This window comes from Mus pahari, chromosome 4, assembly GCF_900095145.1.
Source record: "Mus pahari chromosome 4, PAHARI_EIJ_v1.1, whole genome shotgun sequence".
Taxonomy (NCBI): domain Eukaryota; kingdom Metazoa; phylum Chordata; class Mammalia; order Rodentia; family Muridae; genus Mus; species Mus pahari.
In genome coordinates, this window is record NC_034593.1 from 24419786 (window position 1) to 24440214 (window position 20429).

At 39.8% G+C, this 20429-nt stretch overlaps 1 protein-coding gene across 3 annotated transcripts in view; it reads left to right on the top strand.

Moving 5' to 3' along the window:
• Positions 1 to 14699, top strand: part of LOC110320670 (EGF-like and EMI domain-containing protein 1) — a 569140-nt gene extending 554441 nt beyond the window's left edge. For 2 of the 3 annotated variants that reach the window (XM_029537778.1, XM_021196778.2), the window contains 5 exons: positions 417 to 611; positions 2536 to 2709; positions 10665 to 10793; positions 14053 to 14187; positions 14385 to 14699. In XM_029537778.1, the coding sequence (XP_029393638.1) occupies positions 417 to 611; positions 2536 to 2709; positions 10665 to 10793; positions 14053 to 14187; positions 14385 to 14404 (653 nt within the window). In that variant the 3' untranslated portion in view covers positions 14405 to 14699. Of the gene's footprint in view, positions 1 to 416; positions 612 to 2535; positions 3608 to 10664; positions 10794 to 14052; positions 14188 to 14384 lie in introns of those variants that run through there. The other variant, XM_021196777.1, reaches the window with a different exon arrangement.
• The last annotated feature ends 5730 nt before the right edge of the window (positions 14700 to 20429 follow it).

Here is a 20429-nt window from a genome sequence, read left to right on the forward strand (position 1 = left end):
CTCTCTCTCTCATCTTTCCATCTCTCTCCTTTCTACTCATCTCTTCCTCCCTCCCTCCTACCCTCCCCTTCCTTCTTTATACTCTTTCCTTTTACTCCCCACTCTCCATTACTTTTTTTCTTGTCTTTCTCTCTGTCTCATTCATGTTCTCCTTCTTGACTACCTCCACCCTCTTTTCCTTCTTTCTAGCCTTATTTTATTTCCTTTGTATTCTGCCTACTGTAATTCATCCCCATGCTGGCAGCATCTGGCTACAACAGGCTTTTGAAGAGCCTGCTCAAAGCTCTTTGCATATTAGTCATCCTGCTTGGCTGTCTAGTTCAGATTCTCACTATCTGTCAATGCTTGCTTGCTTTTTCCTTCTATCCACACGGCTGAAAGTCATTTTTTTTTTCTTTCTCTCTTTCTGGCCTCAGCTTTGGATGAGGAGTTAGAGGGAGAAGAGGAAATAGACATTCTGAGGTTTCCAGGCCGTCTGGCTCAGAACTCACCTCAGCCATTCCCTTACCTTGATCCTTCTCTGACTGCTTCATATGAAGATGAAGACAATGATGCTGCTGACTCAGAAGCAGAAGGAGAGGTCCAAGGGCTGACAGCCTTGCACAGAGTTGGTGCGTAAAGGATTGACTCATTGCTCTCGAAGTCAGACATCATTAGATAACTCCATCTTGTTATAATAGTGTCTTAGTTAGGGTTGTACTGCTGTGACCAGACTCCATGACCAAGGCAACTCTTATGAAGACAACGTTTAATTGGGGCTGGCTTACAGGTTCAGAGGTTCTGTCCATTATCTTCTAGGTAGGAACATGGCAGTATCAGGCAGGCATGATATAAGAGGAATTGAGAGTTCTACACCTTGTTTTAAAGGCAAAAAGGAGAAGATTGGCTTCCACACAGTTAAGATGAAGGTCTTAAACTCCACACCCACATTGACACACCTATTCCAACAAGGCCACACCTCCTAATAGTGCCACTTCCTGGGCCAAGCATATAAAAACCACAACAAATAGTTAATGTCATCAAATGTTGGAATGGGAGCTTTTGTAGAAAAACAGGACCAAAGTCTTCAGTTTTGCAGACCTTCCTATAAAATTTGTCATCTCTTGGCTTCCATTTTTTGAATAATAAAGACATAAATGAGGTATTTGTAGAAATGGAAGTGTGGGGTAATAGGTTGTGTTGATGGCTCATTAAGTAAATGACAAGCTACTAACCCTGACATCCTGAATTCAAACCTAGGATTCACATGGTGGAAGAAAATTAATCCCTCCCAACAGCTGCTCTCTGACCTCATCACATGTCCACACATATGTACACATGTACCTAAATAAATAAACAAGTAAATAAATATAAAAATAAAATAGAAACTCTCAGTAATGTATTTGTGTTATAGTTTATTTATCAGAATATCTATACATGCTCCCACCCAAAGAAGAAACACTTGAATGTTTCATTCTTAAGATCTCTGCTGCCTTGCCTATTTAAAATCAGAATAAATGTAGTTGGGAGGCACAAACACAGACTAAAATCATTTGACCAGGTTTGGAAAGAGAGAAATCTTCTCTTTCCTTCAATCTTATCTGTTCATGAGATGTGCCATGAATTCCTACAGACAGCTAGGAAGAAAGCAAGACATGTGCAAGGTACAGTGCTCAGCAGCAGAGTTGTGAGCAGGGTAGGAATCAGCACTGAACAGAGCAGCCAGGCCCCAGAAATCAATCAGCACTGCCTGTAGCAGCGAGGTCCCACATCCATCCTTCTCTCCCACACCAAAGTGACAAAACAGGAGCTCACGTGTAAACAACTAAGCAAAAAATGTTCTCTGTACTTATTCAGGTTAGGATGAGCTCCATCAAGAAAAGAACGTAGAAGTGAATTTATTGCACTTCAGTAAGAAATAAGAAACTATACAGACACAAAAGATTTGTGCACAGGGTGGGGAAGAATCCTGCAAACGTATCGACAAAAGAAACCTGACCACCAAAGTGCTCACTCTACAATTCTATTTATAAATCATTCAGAAAAAAAAATGTGTGGTATCACAAATTATGATAATCTTTTATTTATGAGACTAATAGCTTTGACATTTTAGGTGGCAGGTAATGTGCTATATCTTGACCTGAGTTTGTGGGCTAGTGAAGGGTATATTTGAGATGTGTGCATCATTACACATGAATGTTAAATTTCAATAAAAATTCACTTAAAAACCCATGGATAGAAACACCTATCTAAAAAAGGAATCATCAGCAAGCATGGACTAGCTGCCCCTAGTCTGAAATCAATCATAGCTCTGACTTATTATTCTTTTGTAACCCTTTAAGGATGGGACAGTAATCTAATACTATATCTGACAGAAATAAAATCTGTTCTATGTTGAAAGATATTTCTTTGCTAGTGTCCTTTTCTGGATTCGTGTGTGTGTGTGTGTGTGTGTGTGAAAGACATCTGATCTGATTTTATTTGGGATTAAGAATTTTGCTTTACTTTTGGTTACACTTGTAGCTAGGGTCCAGCTAACATATTTTCTCATGGCAGTCTGTTTAGATGGCACCTTTGGCCTGGACTGCAGCTTGAGCTGTGAAGACTGCATGAATGGAGGAAGATGCCAAGAAGGAAAGAGTGGGTGCTTGTGCCCAGCTGAATGGACTGGCCTTATATGCAATGAAAGCAGTGTCCTAAGGACTGGGGAAGATCAGCAAGCTCCTGTAGGTGAGTTCTCCTTAACAAAGGCACCCTCAAATTTACTTATTGACTATCCAGTAAGGATAATAATATGTTTATCGTATACAAAGAATGCTAGTGAATGCTGGTGCGTGTGAATCGAATATATAACAGCATGGGGAGATTTTACATTCTCAGAGGAAGGCAGTATTCCAAGTCCTACTAACACATAACACAAAGAAATTAGTAAGGGCTTCTAATAAGGCTGATCTTATGAAAACCCTGCACTTGAATACATCACCAGCACCTGGCCAGCTATTCCCAATGGAAAAGCCAACAAATGTTTACATTATGAAGTACAGTGAATTTGCATAAAATTTTAAAAATCGAAATTGTTTAACTGGGCTTACTTCTGTTGTTTACCCCACTCCCCCCTCTAAAAAATTATGTGAACATAGCCAATGGTAATGGTTTCATCTTTTTATATAAGGCTCTCAAGAGGAGCTATCAAAAATTTAAATATGATGCCATCCAAATATCATTTCATTTGTGTTTTAAATGAAGACAGATTTTAGGAGTTGAAACTTCCACGTGATAAAATAAAATGCATTGAGTTTCTTTCTCTCTTTTTAACTTTCTCTTGTACTTAAAAATATGTGTCTTCATGATTATCTGGAAGATGGCGTGAGCAGATTTTTCCTTTTAGCTCCCTATGTGTAAGAAAAAAAGACCAGAGACATGTTCTACTGCATGGCTCAGGCAAAGGACCCAAGCTGACATGGTGACATCTGTCTGCCAGCATGACTCCTTCAGGTCTTTAGGATGTCCCCCCCCCCCCAGGATCTTTGTGATCATGTTCTCTGCCACTCTCAACCTGTTTAGCAGCCCACTTTCTGTACATAGTCATGGGGAGCCTTCTAGAATCAGATTCTAATAAGTTCTTCTCATTTAAAAAAAAATTGTAGTCTTTGCCCAGTTAAGTATTTCTAAGACGTTAAACCACTGGCCATTTCATATTCTGCACTTTTAGCTCAATGGTTTCTATATTACGCAGATCTCTGAAGATCTCTTACTGCCTGTTACATGACGCTTTATGTGATTCTGCAGTCTTCCACAAACATTGACCTTTTCTAGTAGATATAAAGCACTCTCCCTACTGTGTTGATATTCTTTCTCAGAGAGTGTTCTCTTTGGTCAGGTCCAATTCCTTTTTAGTTGTTATAATTTACTCTCTATTGAAATGTCAACCACATCACTGTGGAAAGGACAAATCTTGGTGAAGACCCTTGGTAATGTTGACCTGTAAGTTCATTATAAAATTATATAATGATATCATATGAATGACACATTAAAAATTTGCTTTATCATGCAAGCCCATTGATATACATGTATGGCCTGACCACACGGTCCTTGTCATGGTAGCTTGAGAAATTCTTCTAATGCCTTACTCCTGAGGCATTAGAAGAAAGCATCACTGATATGAATCTTAAACTGAGAAATTCAAAGAGCCAGGGGATAAAAGGACAAGACATCCATGTCCTCAGACTTGGAATACATGACAGATGGCCTGAGTGCTCACAAGCTTCTCTGGAAAAGTCTGTTACAGAAAGCCGAGGCTAAGAATGAAGACAGAACAACCCAAATCAACTCACAGATTTCAACTAATTCTTCAGCAAAAAGGCAGTGGGATATTCTTTAAAGTTCATATAAATTACATACTTTAAAGATGATTACCATTTAAAAATGCAACCAAGGAAGTTAAAAATAGATCGGGTAGGAATCAGGACCATGGTGCTCCCCACTGAGTGAATGATTATTCCAGTTTCTTGAGTGGTCAACTATGAAAATATCTACTTAGACGTCTCAAAAAAATTAGTTCAACAAATTATAAGGAAATGATTTAAGTATCACAGTGCATTATTTAATTTTAATATCATGGCCTCTTATCACTACATCTCTTTGAAGAAATTCCATGTTGAAATCACGGAACACTGTTTGATTATCTAATGAAGAGGAAAGAGAACAGTGACTCCCAATGGCGTGGATTGCTGATGAGCAGGGGAGTTTGTGATGCCTTCCATGTCCTCCACCTTCATTTTAGGACATGTTCTTTATTCTATTATACTAATAAAATAACTTGGAAATTCTTGTGTTTTACTATATGTTATTTTGGGGGTGGGGTGGGTAGAGAACCCCATAGATACACTATGTAGGTGATATATCATAACCCAGAAACTTTGGAAGCAACTGTGAATTCTTTATCTTTGTTTTTAAAAACTGTTCCTTCTAGATGTGGGGAAATTACAATATTATACTACACATGAATTAACAATCTAGGACTCAAGAATTGTTCACTCCCCAATATCTTTCTCTTTTCTTACTTTTGCTTCCCCTTTTCCCCTTTACTATAGAAGCCTAGGGCTTGAAATTGAGAAAAAAAAAAACAATAGATAAGCCCCGTAGGTAGAAAGTTTGGTTAGCATGCACAAGGCTGTGACTTCAAGTACTAACATTACACAAACCAAGCAGAATAGATCTATAATCCCAGCATTTAAAGGTAGAGGAATGAGGATTAGAATTTTAAAGTCATTATGAGTTCAAGGTCAATGTTGAGTACATTAGAACTTCTCTCAATGAACAAAACAAGGAAGAAAGAGAGAGGGGAAAGAAAGAAATGAATGATAATAAAGGCATTGGGAAAATATAAGATGAATATGTAACTAACTACAATAGACATCATGTAGAGGCTTGAATAAAAATGGCACCCATAGATCCTTAGGGCAAGGCACTATTAGGAAGGGTGGCCTTGTTGGAGTAGGTGTGGCTTTGTTGGAGGAAGTACATCATTAGATGGTGGGCTTTGAGTTCTCAAAAACTGCCTAGTGGCTTACAGTTCATTTCTCCTGCATGTGGATCAAGATGTAGAACTCTCAGCTCCCTCTCCAGAACCATGTCTGCCTGCATGCTGCCATAAGTCATGATGATAATGGACTAAGCCTCTAAAGCTGTAAGCCAACCCTATTTAAATGTTATCCTTTATAAAAATTGTTGTGGTCATGATATCTCTTCACAGCAATGGAAACCCTAACTAAGATGCATAATAAATATAGATTGAGAGTAAAACTTATAGTAGAATGTCAACTAAAAAAGCTAATAAAATTATCATGTTAAAGAAAGTCCCAATTTAATTTCTTCAGTGTACATTTCGGAATACCTGGCACTTCTAAAAGAATCAACAAAACAGAGAAATCTGTCACTTAATTAATTTCATCAAATTATGAGAATGTGAAATACCATGGGAGTTCCCAAGAGAACTCAAGCCCCCAGTTCCCAGAAGCATTCTTGTGTTCATTGTTAGTTTTAAAACATGACATTCTTCTCCCTGTATTTTCTCCCTATTTCTCAGAGTAGAATATGCAGTTTGTTTCTCATTAAGGGTGCTTATAGTTATTCAGCAAATATGACTGGGTAGCGTTGAAACCATGAGGATTTCAGTTTAAGGAACAAGGTCATAAACATTTGAACCTTGTTAGCATTTCTTTGAGTCATCATTATTTTTTCCAGCTGTAGCATCTGGACCTTCCCCATGGGCAATTAAATCATAGAAACTAGTACTATGCCAGAGTATTACCCTGGGTCTGAAAGATACTAATAATTGAATTACTTGGTAGCCATCCTAATGGAAAGGTTATCTCTCCTTCTGACCTCTCCTTCTGGCTCCTTTGGGGTGGGCAGGATGTTCCACTACACATTTACCTTTCCTTATTCACTCACACTTTGTTCTATAGATGCTAACAAAAAGGTGTTCACAGACAACTACAATTGTCAGAATGGAGGCATCTGTGATACTCAAACTAGACAGTGGCTATGCCCTCCAGGTGTTTATGGGAGGATGTGTAACGAAGGTAGGAATGTCCTATCAATAAGATGAGCCACTGCTAGCTTGGGGGTTTAGAGGAGTAAGGGCTCAAATAGAAATGAAGGCTTGAAAGTCTGTACCTACATGGACAAGAATAAAGTGACTTTGGCCATGGCAAGTATAACAGAACAAAATAAGAGTCACTAGGTGCCCGTTTGAAGGAGAATGAACCCTATGGGCTCATATATTTGAGTACTTGGTCCCTAGCTGGTGGATTGTTTAGGAAGAATTAACATGTGGCCATGTTAGAGAAGGTGTGTCACTGGGGATGGGCTTTGATGTTTCAACAGCCCACGCTAGGTCTGGTACTTTCCTCAGTCTCCCTTCCTCTTAAGGATAAAATGTATGCTCTCAGCTACTGCTACAGCACTTGTCTGCTGGTCTCACAGTGCTCCCTACCATGATGCCAATAATCTCATCCTCTGAAACTGTAAGCCCCCAGTTAAATGTCTTTTTAATAAGTTGTGCTTTGGTCTTCTTCGTAGCCATACAACAGTAACTATGACACTCGGCTGGCTGTTATGTAAGCAGGATGAATCTTGATACAAGAAAAGGATGTGTCTTCGTATCAAGAAAATGTTGGGCTTGAGAATGTGGGTCCGGAAATAGAGCCTGGGGAGAGCTCATCTTTTATACAGAACAAAAGGAGGAGAGTAAGACTTTTATGAAAAAGTAAGAGGGAATGAAACCAGAGCAAGAGAGGAGAAAGAGAGGAAGGGAGAAGAGAACATAAGGGTGGAGAGCTCACAAAATGCCAGTGACTGTGTGTGTGTGTGTGTGTGTGTGTGTGTGTGTGTGTGTGTGTGTATACACATTTGATACATGTGTGTATATATAAATACATATATAAATATATAATATATAAGTATAAATATATACGACATATATGTATAAATATATATACACATTTGATACACACACACACACACACACATTTGATAAATGTTTGCAAATGAGCTCTGCTGGGAATGATGACACTGTTCCAGAAAAAATCCCAGTCCTACCCTATAGAAGTTGTGATCTGGTTCAAGACAGACATAGATTATAAATGTTGAGACAAATGTATTGCAAATTAAATAGTGATGCATAGCTGGGTATAAGACCATTCAGACCCCAGCAAGGAGATACTTATAAAATAGTAAAAAAGAGAACAGGGAGGAGGCGATGTGTGGGAATGGCGTTCTTGAGAAGATGTAAAGCTTTGTGGTGTGTCAAGGACCTCACGGGAAACGGAGAGCATCACTTCTGCTAACCCCAGCTCAGGGGATCAATTTGGAGCTTTTAGTTTCTGGCATTGACAAGCTGTGGGTTGGGGAAGCTTGGAGCCCTTGGAAGTAGGCATGAAGCAAGAGTGTGGAACGTCTTATAGACTGGCCGGCCCTTATCTATGCCATCCTCTCATGGTCTGGCCCATGCTGTCCCGTACCCCGACTCTTGCCTCTTAGAGGGGGTCATGTAGCTTAGCAAGCAGGATGCACTCGCTGTCCCCTGAATTCACATTAGGCATGTTCAGCACGCTGGCCATGGACAAGAGTTTATACTCTCCCTGTACACATCTACCCACTTCTCAAAGGTTTCAATACCCTTTGTTCTCCCAGCTAAACAAGCTGTCCCACTGAAGCTGCCTCCCAAGTCTGTTCTCATCATGCTCACTTGCCACCTGAGACCTTGATTCCCCCTGTTCTCCCTCTCGGGATCCACCAATGGAACCCATTAAGGGTGGGCAACGAGAGTGGAGATAGGAACTACAACAGGTCACAGTAAGATTTCAAGCAGAGGATGCCAAATCATTACTGTGTACTTACAAAAACAAACAAACAAAACAAAACCCTCATTAGCCTCCATCTAACCAGAACGAAAATATTGTCCCCCTGTGTGTCTGTGTGATTATGTATGTATTGCAAATGCCCATTAGTGTGTGTGGACACCAGAAGTTAACATCCAGTGTTGGTCCTCAGTATGCTATACACCTTGGTTTTTAAGGCAAGGTGTGAAATAAATTGAATTATACCCATCCCTGCTTGCTTCCAAATGAATGAGATTTATTTATTTAGCTTTTGTGCAATTACTGGGAGATGACCCCTAATCTAATTCTCTAATGATAGACTGGCTACTTCCCAGCTGTGCTCCTCAAACACTTTCTGTTTGTGTCTTCTCAGGAAATCTCCGCTCTACCAGCCTGTCTTCCAGCTGCATTTTGCTTGGGCACGTGCTCTTGGTCCATCTTATCTAATGGAGAGCTACATTTTGCCTTCTTCCTCCTTCACTTTCTCTTCTTTTCTTTTCCCCTCTTGGTCCCTACCTGTGACCCCTAGCCAGGTAACTGAAAATCCAATTACCTCTATTCCCTCCAGTAATTGGCTGTAGTCACCTTAATTCAACCAATAGTTTTAAATTGGGGAGCAAGGTTTGCACAGCCAAAGCTGCTCTATATGGGAATTCACTTATCTTTGGGCAACCAGATTGTCTTAGTCAGGGTTTCTATTCCTGCACAAACATCATGACCAAGAAGCAAGTTGGGGAGTGTCTTAGTCAGGGTTTCTATTCCTGCACAAACATCATGACCAAGAAGCAAGTTGGGGAGGAAAGGGTTTATTCGGCTTACATTTCCATACTGCTGTTGATCACAAAAGGATGAAGGACTGGAACTCAAGCAGGTCAGAGAGCAGGAGCTGATGCAGAAGCCATGGAGGGATGTTCTTTACTGGCTTGCTTCCACTGACTTGCTCAGCCTGCTCTCTTATAGAACCCAAGACTACCAGCCCAGTGATGGCACCACCCACAAGGGGACCTCCCCCCCTTGATCACTAGTTGAGAAAATGCCCCACAGCTGGATCTCATGGAGGCATTTCCCCAACTGAAGCTCCTTTCTCTGTGATAACTCCAGCTGTGTCAAGTTGACACAAAACCAGCCAGTACATAGATCCTCTTGTACAGAGTCTAGCACTTGAATACATAGCAGCATCAGACCAACCCTGAACAATAGGGTTTTGGGTTTTGTTTTGCTTTGCTTTAGAAAGGTTCTCGCTCTTGTCCTAGCTGGCCTAGAATTCATTACACAATCCGGGTTGGCTTTGAACATACAAAAATCTATTTTTGATAATGAACTCAAGTTCTCATGTTTGTACCATAAACATTTTACTAGATGAGTTATTGACTAAGACCTGGATTTTCTTAAGCTTCATATGTATATTAATATATATTCATATGTATATTGATATATATTATAAATGTAAAATATATACCATTTGACATATTTGACATATGATATATATTTAATAATTAAAATCCAGGGATGGTAGATGACTACAAAGACTCTTCCAAACACAAGGTAGCAGTGCGTATTAACTCAGTAAGTGAGACAGCGTGCCCAAGACTTGCACAAGATCAAGCCATATATAATTCCAGCATGGAAAAAAAATGTAGTTCTGAAATCCTGCCCCTAGGGAGCAACTATTAGAAATTAATAACTGCTAGGAGAATCATGTTTATAAAGGTTGTGGACTCTAGAAGTTCTACCAAGATTCGGTTGTAGATTCCACATCTAAAAATGCATGAGCCTCACAAATTAGACTTGATGTTTTTAAAAGAAAAAAGGAAAAAAGAATCTACAAAATTTGGTGTGTAGAAAAGAAGGGTAGATTTGTGAAGAGTTGTAAGAGAGGATACGAATACAATCAACACACATTGTAGGAAATTCTCAAAGGACTATTAAAAAGGTTTATTTTTTATTTTGATCCATTTATGCAATGTATATTGATCATATCTACCCAGCACTACCATCTCAGTGCATCTCACACAGAATATCCCACCTCCTTCCCTCCCTCCCAACTTCATGTCTTCCAATGCATTCATTTCGTGTTACCTATATGTGCATGAGCATGTGGTCATCAGCTGGGATGTATGAACAACCTACCAGAGGCTAGCTCCCCAAAGGAGAGCTACTGTCTCTCCCTCAACTAAACCATCCATAGCTGATATCCCTTCAGGTATGGGTGGATACTCAGGATTCACATTGTACAAGGGAAGGTTGTAACAATTTCTGCCTGTGAGCTAATCTTTATTTTGCTTCCATACCCTGCAGGATGCCTGAAAGGGTTCTTTGGGAAGAACTGCAAAAGAAAATGTCATTGTGCTAACAATGCTCATTGCCACAGGGTATATGGTGCCTGCATGTGTGACCTAGGGCGCTATGGAAGATTTTGCCACCTTAGTAAGTAACAGCGGTGATTGTTCCCTTTGTGAAGCACAGTGGCTTAGAATAGTGTGGGGACAGTTCAGTCAAAGATTGAAAGGAAAAAAAAACCTTATAGTTCATCTACTCAACTATACAAATATTTAATTCTGTTCTTGGAGCTCTTTAAATTACAAAATCTGTATTTTGATGATTAAAACTAATTCCGCATTTTAAATGTTTTCAATTTCATATTTTATATATTTAGGTATCAAGTGTAAATTGTTATAGATTGTTTCAGTAAACACCTGGCACTTTATAGGAGCTAAGTGTGAGGAGCCGAAACCATGTCCTTTTGTCTAGTACAAAACACTATTACCCTTAAAATTCAGCATAGCCCTTCTGCTTGCATTCTGTCCATGCATGCAAGAAGACATGATTACCCAAAATATCTGAGTTTGTAAGTTCAGCTCTAGTTTTCAGTTTCTTCCTGGAGGAACACTGAAAGACCTTCCTCCAACTTTGAAGCATAGATCTGTGAACTTGAAATAATCCTTCCTGCTCCTGTCCTGTTGCCTTCCCTCATCTTGTTGCAGAGGGACTGGGTCCTCCGAAGCTTTCTCCTAGTGAACATTGATATCTTGGGGCTGATTAGCCTGCTATGAAAGAATACCATAAAGTGAATAGGTTATAAAAATAAGTGTATTTAATTCTAGAACCTGAGAGTTCTACAGAACTTCTCAAGTATAATGCCTTAGGATAGTGGTTCCTAGATATTTTCAGTCACTGCATCCACCTCTTAGGGGGACAAGCAAATCTATTCTAAATCTTCCTTACTAAAGCACCAATATCACACATAAAAACACTACTTCCTGATCTAATAATGTTATTAAAGTCCCACCTTCAAATAGTGTTGTCCAAAGGGATTAAGAGTTCATGATAACTACTTGATGAAGATATTATCATTTCTACTGCTGTTATCAAGATACCATGACCTTCTATAGTTTATAATTTATCCTCAGTTGCATGCTCATAGGACTTGCATATGTAAGAAAAGCAATGTCTCTGTAAATAAAAATAATAAATTATGACCACACCAATAAGAGACTAATTTAATGCCTCATAGTAAGCTGAGTGTGGATTATGAGAAAAGATTAGGTGTAGCTAAATAGAGAAAGAAGAGAGCCACCAATAGCTATATAGTAGAGGTACAGATGGTATGTTCTATAATATCATGCCCAGAGAGGAAAACTAGGCTACAAACAAAGATAGTATCATTTTGTTCTTGGCCCCAAAATGTATCAAGATATATCCAATATGAAGTAATAACTTGTGAATATTTCATATGACAATATCAGATGTTTGAGCACAAAAATTAAATCAGTACATCTGGTCAAAGAGTTTGAGAAGCTCATTATTCAGCAATAAAATTCACACTCTAATATCTGAATTCCAGCCTCACATATTTAAATTCACCTCCCAGCTGTGAAGAGTAAAGACTTGGAAGAAAACCACCGAACATGATTGTTATTTGCGGTGTTGGTAGTAACGCTGCTGATGGTGGTTGTAGCAGGGTACTGCTGATAGTGGTGATGGTGGTGGTGATACCTGTTAATATCTTGAATGTTACCCTTTTTATGAAAAGTATACATACCCTAGTTCTTCTGGATTTACTCATGGATGTCACTTGACTAGACCTGAGGACCTCAAGTCCTATAATTAACCATTATTTTTTTCTAGCCACACAAAGTACTGAGTGCCTTATAATAGAAATCCAATGTCTGACAGTTCAGTGAGCTGAGAGTTCAGTTTCAAGGTGTCAATCATTTTCTGCTCCTCTAACGATGTTAGACTTGTCCCAGGACTTTTGTCTCCTGTAGGTAGGTCCTTCTGTGGCATTGTAGTGTCCATCATTGGTGCTTTCACCACAAGCAGTACTCTGGACAAATCTGTCAGTTTGTAAGTTCGTTATGTGGATTAGGTTAGAAATGCATCTATCTCAAAACAACCTCGTCTTAACAAATTATATCCTTGATGTATAGAGGAAGAAAGTCCTGAGAATTAGGACTTCAAAATAGAGTGTTTTATCTCGATGCCTCACAAGCCCTGAGCAGATACTGAATTACCTACAGAGATTCTTTCTACTCTTTCTTTTCTGCAAACCAGTTTCTAAGCAAGTATTCTAGAACCAAAAGACAAGCCTAGAACAAGACAGACCACAGTCTTGGGAAGTCTGATGCTGTTCATAGAACTTGAAGGTCATAAAAAAGATCACTTGTTATCAACTGGAACAGATTTTGAAGAGTCCACAGGACCCTGTGGATTGTCTTGTTTGGCTTTAGAGATTATTCTCACTGTCCCTGGCAACCAGAACTGGGATTTGTTTGGAGCCATTACAACCACCACATTGAATGGACTCTACTATGTCACTTTCCGTCCCCAGGGGAGCCCCACAACTCATTTCATTTTTTTGCAGGCAGCATTGCAGGGCAAAGCCTGTCAGAACACACCAAATGATTACCATAAGGCCAGGTGCAGCTTAAAGCACACTTCATTTAAGGAGACTCTTGAATATTGATAATTGGGAAGCAAAGTAACTGTCAGAGATATGTTTTGGAAAGGGAATTGAGCTGTTTTAAGAATTAAGAAGAAAGGTTGCAAAGAAGGAAGCAAGGGAACACATGAACTGTGGTATACCATCCTAGACACAAGGGCAGGCTGTTTACAAGTTAGAATTTCAGTCCTCATTGCATCATCTGTAAAACTCAATGGCCTGAGGAGGATAAAGAAGGCAGGGCAAGCAGCTCTTGCCACAGACGTGTGCAAGATAATATCGCTGTCACAATGGAAGCTTTGTGTAATCTGTGTGATGTAAAATTATTTCCGATTACCATATAATGAGGGGGAGTAAGGACAATGGCCAACCTTCACATAAGTGCCTGTCCATCATCCCCAGGCTGCAGTGGGATGATGAGGGGATCTGGCAGCCAAAGCAGTCCTTGGAGAATATTAAGTCCAGGCAGCAATAAGCACGTTTGAGAGGCAGTCACTCTCCCAGCATCACTGCAGCTTTTTAAGTAATTCAGGCTTCGCTGTTCATGTCCAGTTGCCAAAAAGCAAATGAATTGCCTGATTTGAAAGACATTTGTTCCCTCATTTTTTTTTTTTTTGGCAGTCATGATGATCCCCTTATTCTCTTTATAACTGGGCTGCAAAAAATGTCATGCCTATGCACTAACAATTTCAAATAAACAAAGCATGGTTTTCAGGTGACCGGTTTGCTTCAATCTGCTTGCAGGCTGTCCCAGGGGAGCCTATGGAGCTAGCTGTTCTTTGGAATGTCAGTGTGTGGAAGAGAACACCCTGGAATGCAGTGCCAAAAATGGTAGTTGCACCTGCAAATCTGGTTACCAAGGCAACAGATGCCAGGAAGGTACAATCCGATGATGGATTTTTGTGTTTCTTGAATAATAATGATCAGCCTTTGTTCAGCACCATTTGGTCATTAATTAGTTAATCCACACCAGTGGATGGTGGGGAGGCTTTATTGATCTCCTGTTGGAGGTGAGGAAACCGAGGCGTGAGTGCAATACAATTATTTAACCTTGTCTTCTTGGCCTCTGCTCTCAGAATTCCCCTTGCCAGCCTGAACAGAGGAAGAAGATCGCACATCTTAAAATTATATCTGGAAACAATTATAGCTCAATAGCATGGACTCATCAATCAAGGACATGCTCTCCTCCAGCATGAAGGACATTCCTTTTTCTATCTAAAAGTCAATCATCCAAACAAATTTATTTACGGTTTCTTAATACCGAGAACTTAAGGATGGATACTGGTACTGTCACTTTTGATAAATCTCCAAGCAGAAAACTATGATTCCAGTAGTAAGAAACACGTGGAGGTACATGTGTAGCTGCATGTGGAATGTGGGGAAATGGTATTCTTAACCTGTCAGCAAGCCATCCCTGGCTTGTAGATTCCATGAGTACTTGTTTATGGTTTTGGTGTCTGGTTACCAGGTCACTGACTTCCTTTGATGCCACTTCTTAAGAAGGCAGTGAGCAGCCTTCCTGGAGTTCCTTTTGTTGACTATAGCGTGCCTTGTCTTCTTATCTAGCACATTCACCCATTACTGTGTGTTACTATCGACTGCCTGTTCTCTTGGTTGAATCCAAGGTCCATGTAAGCCGTATATCTGTTTGTTTCTTCCTGTATTTCCTCACTACTGCAATAAACACAGTCATCAGTAAATCTCTTTTTAAATCAATAAATGAGTCGGGGGGTTCATTTTTACTGCTTACCTACTTTTCATGAAGTACTTGTTATTCTTATTCAGGAAAAAATTGTCATAGTCTTTTTTTGCTCTTTAGTGAAAAAAAAAATGCACACATATAACAAATAAAAGAACCAGAGCCAGTGGTAATTTGTGACATCATTTGAAACCAGAAGAAGATATGGGGCTTAGACTGGAGACACCTCAGTGTTGAGTCCACTCACAGAAGCAGAGTGATTGAATTTGTCTTCACATTCCTTAGGTACTCATTTAGAGAAGTACTTTGAGCCTGTCCCGTGACTATAAACCTGTAGCATATGAGCAAGCCAAGCAGATTATTTGGGTGGCTGGATTGTGACTCCCTAAGTAATGAGGAAAGGAACTTGAGGAAATGTAAGTCCAACCTCATGCAAATTTGTTTAATACAAGAGGGGGCCTCATGCCACCTTCTCAATCACTGCCCTGATTTTTAAGCCTTGAGTTAGTTTTCTATTCGTGTCCTCATGAGATGTCCTGTTCTGGAAGTCAACGCAAAGGGTATAATACTGTGTACACACACCTGGGTAAATTTAATTTATTCTGGCAACATTTCCTTAAAGCAACTGCTGCGTACACTGTATTGGAAAATGCTTCTGAGTTCCCCACTGTGAAAGAAAATGAGTTGAAAGTCTATGTAAATCAGCAAAATAGAGAGGTCACCGTAATCTCTGGAAAACATATTATTTTTCAATCAGATAACTTTGTCCGATTCTGATATTTCTGTCTAGCCACGAAATGAAATTATGAATAAGACTAGAGCATATGAATGGATCACCGTGATTGGCAGTTGAAATCAAGGCAAAAAGAGCCCTTTAAGAGTTGTGCAAGATGAAAATCAGGCCTGTTGATTTTCTTTCTCTGTCTAAGCGCTGCAGTAGCCCAAGTGCTCCAAGAGCCAGACACATCTTGAAAAATCCTACCCCCAGGCCTGCCTGTGAACAGCCTCAATAAGCACTGTTTCAGTGACACAGAAGAACAGAGCCCCGAACAATCAACACCAACCCCCCCTTACCAGCGATGGCTTCTAAAACACGAAGAGCCATTTTTTTCCAGAAACCTGTGACTCTGTCCACCAAAAAGGACACATCATTACGGTGGACTGTAACTTTCTACCATTTCCCAGCATTTAGAGAAATTTTCTTGTTTTCTCGGTGTTCAGAGGATAATTTCTCCAGGGTTTCTAATTGTCAGGATTTGGATAGTGGATCATATGTGGTCTGGAAAGGGCCCCTGTGCCAATAGTACCCATTGCTTGTCCTTTTCCATCACTGGTTCCAAGGAAACGTCACAGGACGGTTTCTCTCCAGCCACCTTAGCTGCTTTACAAGGCCCTGCCTTCCCCAGGCTATCTTAGAGAGAGAAGCAAACCTGGATGTGGCAAGTGGAAGTGAGGCTGCCATTCAGAGGCGACCTTCTGAGAATCTTCTTACAAGTTACACCTCATTTTCATGTTTCTTCTGTACAAGTGCCTCCAAAGATATACCAAAACGCTTTCCATTGATATTGCCTGGAAAAAAAAAAAACCCACCACAACACATTTTCAGCAACAGGGGAATAAAGGGAAAGAAAAAGGGCCGCTACTATATCTGTGTTTCCAAAGTGATAGACACAGCCCCGTGCTGATTTCTTCAGGGAATACTTTCAGGAGTGCTATAAATCCTCAAAGGCTATTGAACATTTCTTTCTTTGCAGCACACACACACACACACACACACACACACACACACACATACACGTACATGCACATACACACACACACAGAGACAGAGACAGAGACAGAGAGAAAGAATTTGCCAGCTCACTTAGGCAACAGTGAAAGTAAAACCTGGAACCACCTCTCCCTCTCTTGTTCTTATTTTACAAGCCTGCCCTAATGAACCTCTGGGGACTGGAATGTCAGTTCTCCTGTGAACTCTGAAAATGGAGGTCATTGCGACAGTATGTCTGGAAAGTGTGACTGTGTTCCTGGTTATACAGGAAGCGCCTGTGCCATGCATAAAAGTAATAAACACATATAGGATGAAGAATAAAGTCAAGAAATTACTAGAGTTCCTGATATATGTATATATATATATATGCTTGCTAGAGGCTATTTGACTAACTGTTGTTGCATGATATTCCCAGTATTTGGTAACTTTAAATGATGATTTATTGTTTTGTTTTTTCTCAATTCTGTGAGTTGTCAAGGCTAGTCTGCTGGTCTTACTGCTGTTACTCATCTATCTATTTCAACAAGGTAGTCATCTCAGGACAGGCTGGGTAAGCATCTTGGCTTTCAAACCTCTCTGTTCCTCTGTGGCATGCCCTAATATTCACCCCAGCTCCACAGCAGAGCAGTGTCAGGATATTCTAAGAAGTCTCCAAAATCAACAAGAGTGGACCAAAACCCCATCTCAGATGATGCACATTATCATTTTTTACGTCTTCTTGTTGGCTATGACACAACCCAAGCCAAGCCAGATTTGGTGGGGAAGACAAGGAGATTGCACTTCCTGTGTGGAAGAGTAGCAAAATCTCATTGCCGAAGACCTGCAAATCGGGTGATACAGTTACTGCCATGTGGAAACCAGTGTCGTACAGTACAGTATTTAAAGTTCATTCAGAAGGCACTTTAAAAGATTCTAGACTAGAATTACCCATTGTGCAGGCATAACACAATATTGAAGAGTCCTAAAAAAAAAAAAAAAAAAAAAAAAAAAAAAGATTAGCTAAATTTGAAGCTGTCTGAGATGCTGGTAGACTGCTGCCTGTCTTACCCCCTGCAGATACAGAAATATTCATGGAGCCATGTGCCATGTCTGACTGCACTATGTTCTCTGCTGGGAAGCAGAGCCTCCTGAGAGCTTCTGTAAAGCTCTGGGCTGGACGATATTTTCCATAATGTTTTAATTGACTTCAGAAGGTTGAGCATGAATCTATTGCTTGAAACTGCCTATTGGTTCATGAGTAGGCATTGGGTATACTCTGATACTCCAAGGATAACCTGCAAACAAAGTTACAGGCCACGTTCTTTGCCTGATAAGTTTCAAGCATGATGAGATGGTTTTGATTGCAGGACTGTCATCATAGTACTGTTGACAATCATTTCCATGGTGTAGAAGTTTGCCAGAGTAATAGCCAAACGCCTTAACAAACGTTTTTTTTTTTTTTTTGCTTTAAGGAAAAGAGGTGAGGTACATGTGTGTGTTGCCGGGAGGGGGAAGGGGAAGTTTAAATGTAAAAATTTACATATTCAAAAGTGGCTACTTCTGATTTGCTGTTTCCATGGTGAAATGACATTTTTCCTTGTCTAGCTCAACCTTAATGGAGTAACTGTTAAGCAGAGGGTAATAGCGTTTGTGTTCTTTCACTTGCCGGGTGATATAGATAGTTGAGAAAGTATTGCAGAAGGCAAGCTCTTCAGGCTTTCAAACACTCATTGTAATAGTTGCAATAACAATTCTTTCACAATGCTAAGATTTCAACTTGTAGAAAATGCTTCATGGTGCCCCTAAGAAGTGTCTGATGGCAACTAATATTGACTTGAGTGTTATTAACTAGGTTGTAATCCATGCATTAAATTGAATGGACATAATATTCCCTCATTCACAAGCCCCGTTGGATTTTACACTGAGACATACAAACATAAAGTTCATGGTTACTACCATAAGTAAATGGACAGGGCTACAGGGGAGAACTCATGAAGATACTTCACACATTTGCCAAAGAGCGCATAACATTTTTAAAGGCTTGAAGGAAAACATACGGCCATTCTGTAACTATTCCATTCTGGTGCTCATGGAATTTTAAAACCTGGTTACTTTGCCTGTAACTGTGAAATGTGTATGGTCTACCAAGGTAAGTGTTTTGTAACAAGGAAACTCGTAAACCTCGTTTCTTCGAGTCCTAGTGTGGGATGGATTGTGTGAACGTGTGTCTGTGTGTGCTTGTGTTCCTGCACGCTTTCTCGTGGAGGTTGCCAGGCGTGTTGCTCAGCTACCCTCCACTTTATTTTCTGATGTGGGATCTCTCACTGAACCTATATGCCATTGCTTCAGCTGGAATGGCTGGCCAGTAATCTTCCAAAATCATCCCCCACTACCACCATCAATACAATTATAGATATGTGTACCACTTGGCTTGACTTAAAATAATAATAATAGTACAAACATGAGTAAATGGTCTTTGACAGTTTCATACTTGTGTATGACACACTCTGGTTACCCTCCCCCTTCCTTTGCCTGGTCTCTCCTTCACTCTGTGCCATCACTCTTGCACATAGGGATGTGCAAGTTGTTCTTTTGTTTTCCACAAAGTTTAGCTCAGGCTATCTGTATGACCACAGGATTGAAGCTCAATACCATGCCATGCCTCACATAGAATCTGTTAGTTGCCAATAGTTAAGCATCAAGCAGAAGGGATTTTATGGTTCACCTCAGTTTTTATTTTTAGACAACATGTAGAGGTAGGAATGATAGATTCACAGCTACAGGCATGTATGAAAACGCCATAATAAAACCCATTATTATGAACTTTAAGCATAAGCTGACAGAACTTAAATGGTGAAAAATCATAATTTTTCTATTAGTTAAAAAATAAAAATGTCTCTGTGAAGGAAACTTAGCTTTGTGTTAGGCATGTCACTGAATAATCAAAGAAGTTGTCCCAGATTTATATTTATCAGGCCACTAGTTCCTGAGCCAAAGCACAAAACAGACATTAGCTGTCCACTGGGGGAGGCTTGACTAACTCAGTTATGCAACACAGCTTTGACTACTCTGATCATGTTGGGGTTCGTAATTTGGATGAATGCATAATATCTTGGGACTTAAGATTGAATACCATGGATAGAAAAATGACTAAAAATTATATGAGTACCTATTCGTGTGTTTGAAAACTTGTAAGAAGGCGGTGTTTGCTGACTGAGGCTGTGGCCATAGCCATTTCTAAGACTATAGAAATCTTTTGCTCTTATCCAATTGTAGATTTTCCATGTTAACTACTTTGCTTTTTTTTCTTTAACCGTGATAGTGTATACTGCCATCTTTGACTAAATATCTGTGCATGGTAATTATCTAGTTTAAATGTGGTTGCTTAGTAATCCCATTTGACCGAACATTTCCCCTCTAATCTTGCCGTATTTATTGTTCCTCAAATTTGAGGCTCCTTCCCCCTTCTGTCCTGCTGGGCATGTTGAGTTTATTCCATCAAGACACTACCAAAACTCCAACAAACCTAACGGGGAAAAAAAAAAAACAACTTGTAATATTGCCTGTAAATGCGTCAATTACCTTTTTTTAGAAATCCTGTTTTCAGTCTCTTAATAATTTGGTTATTTTATCTAAAATTTCTGCCATGTGTATTATGAGACAAATCAAATT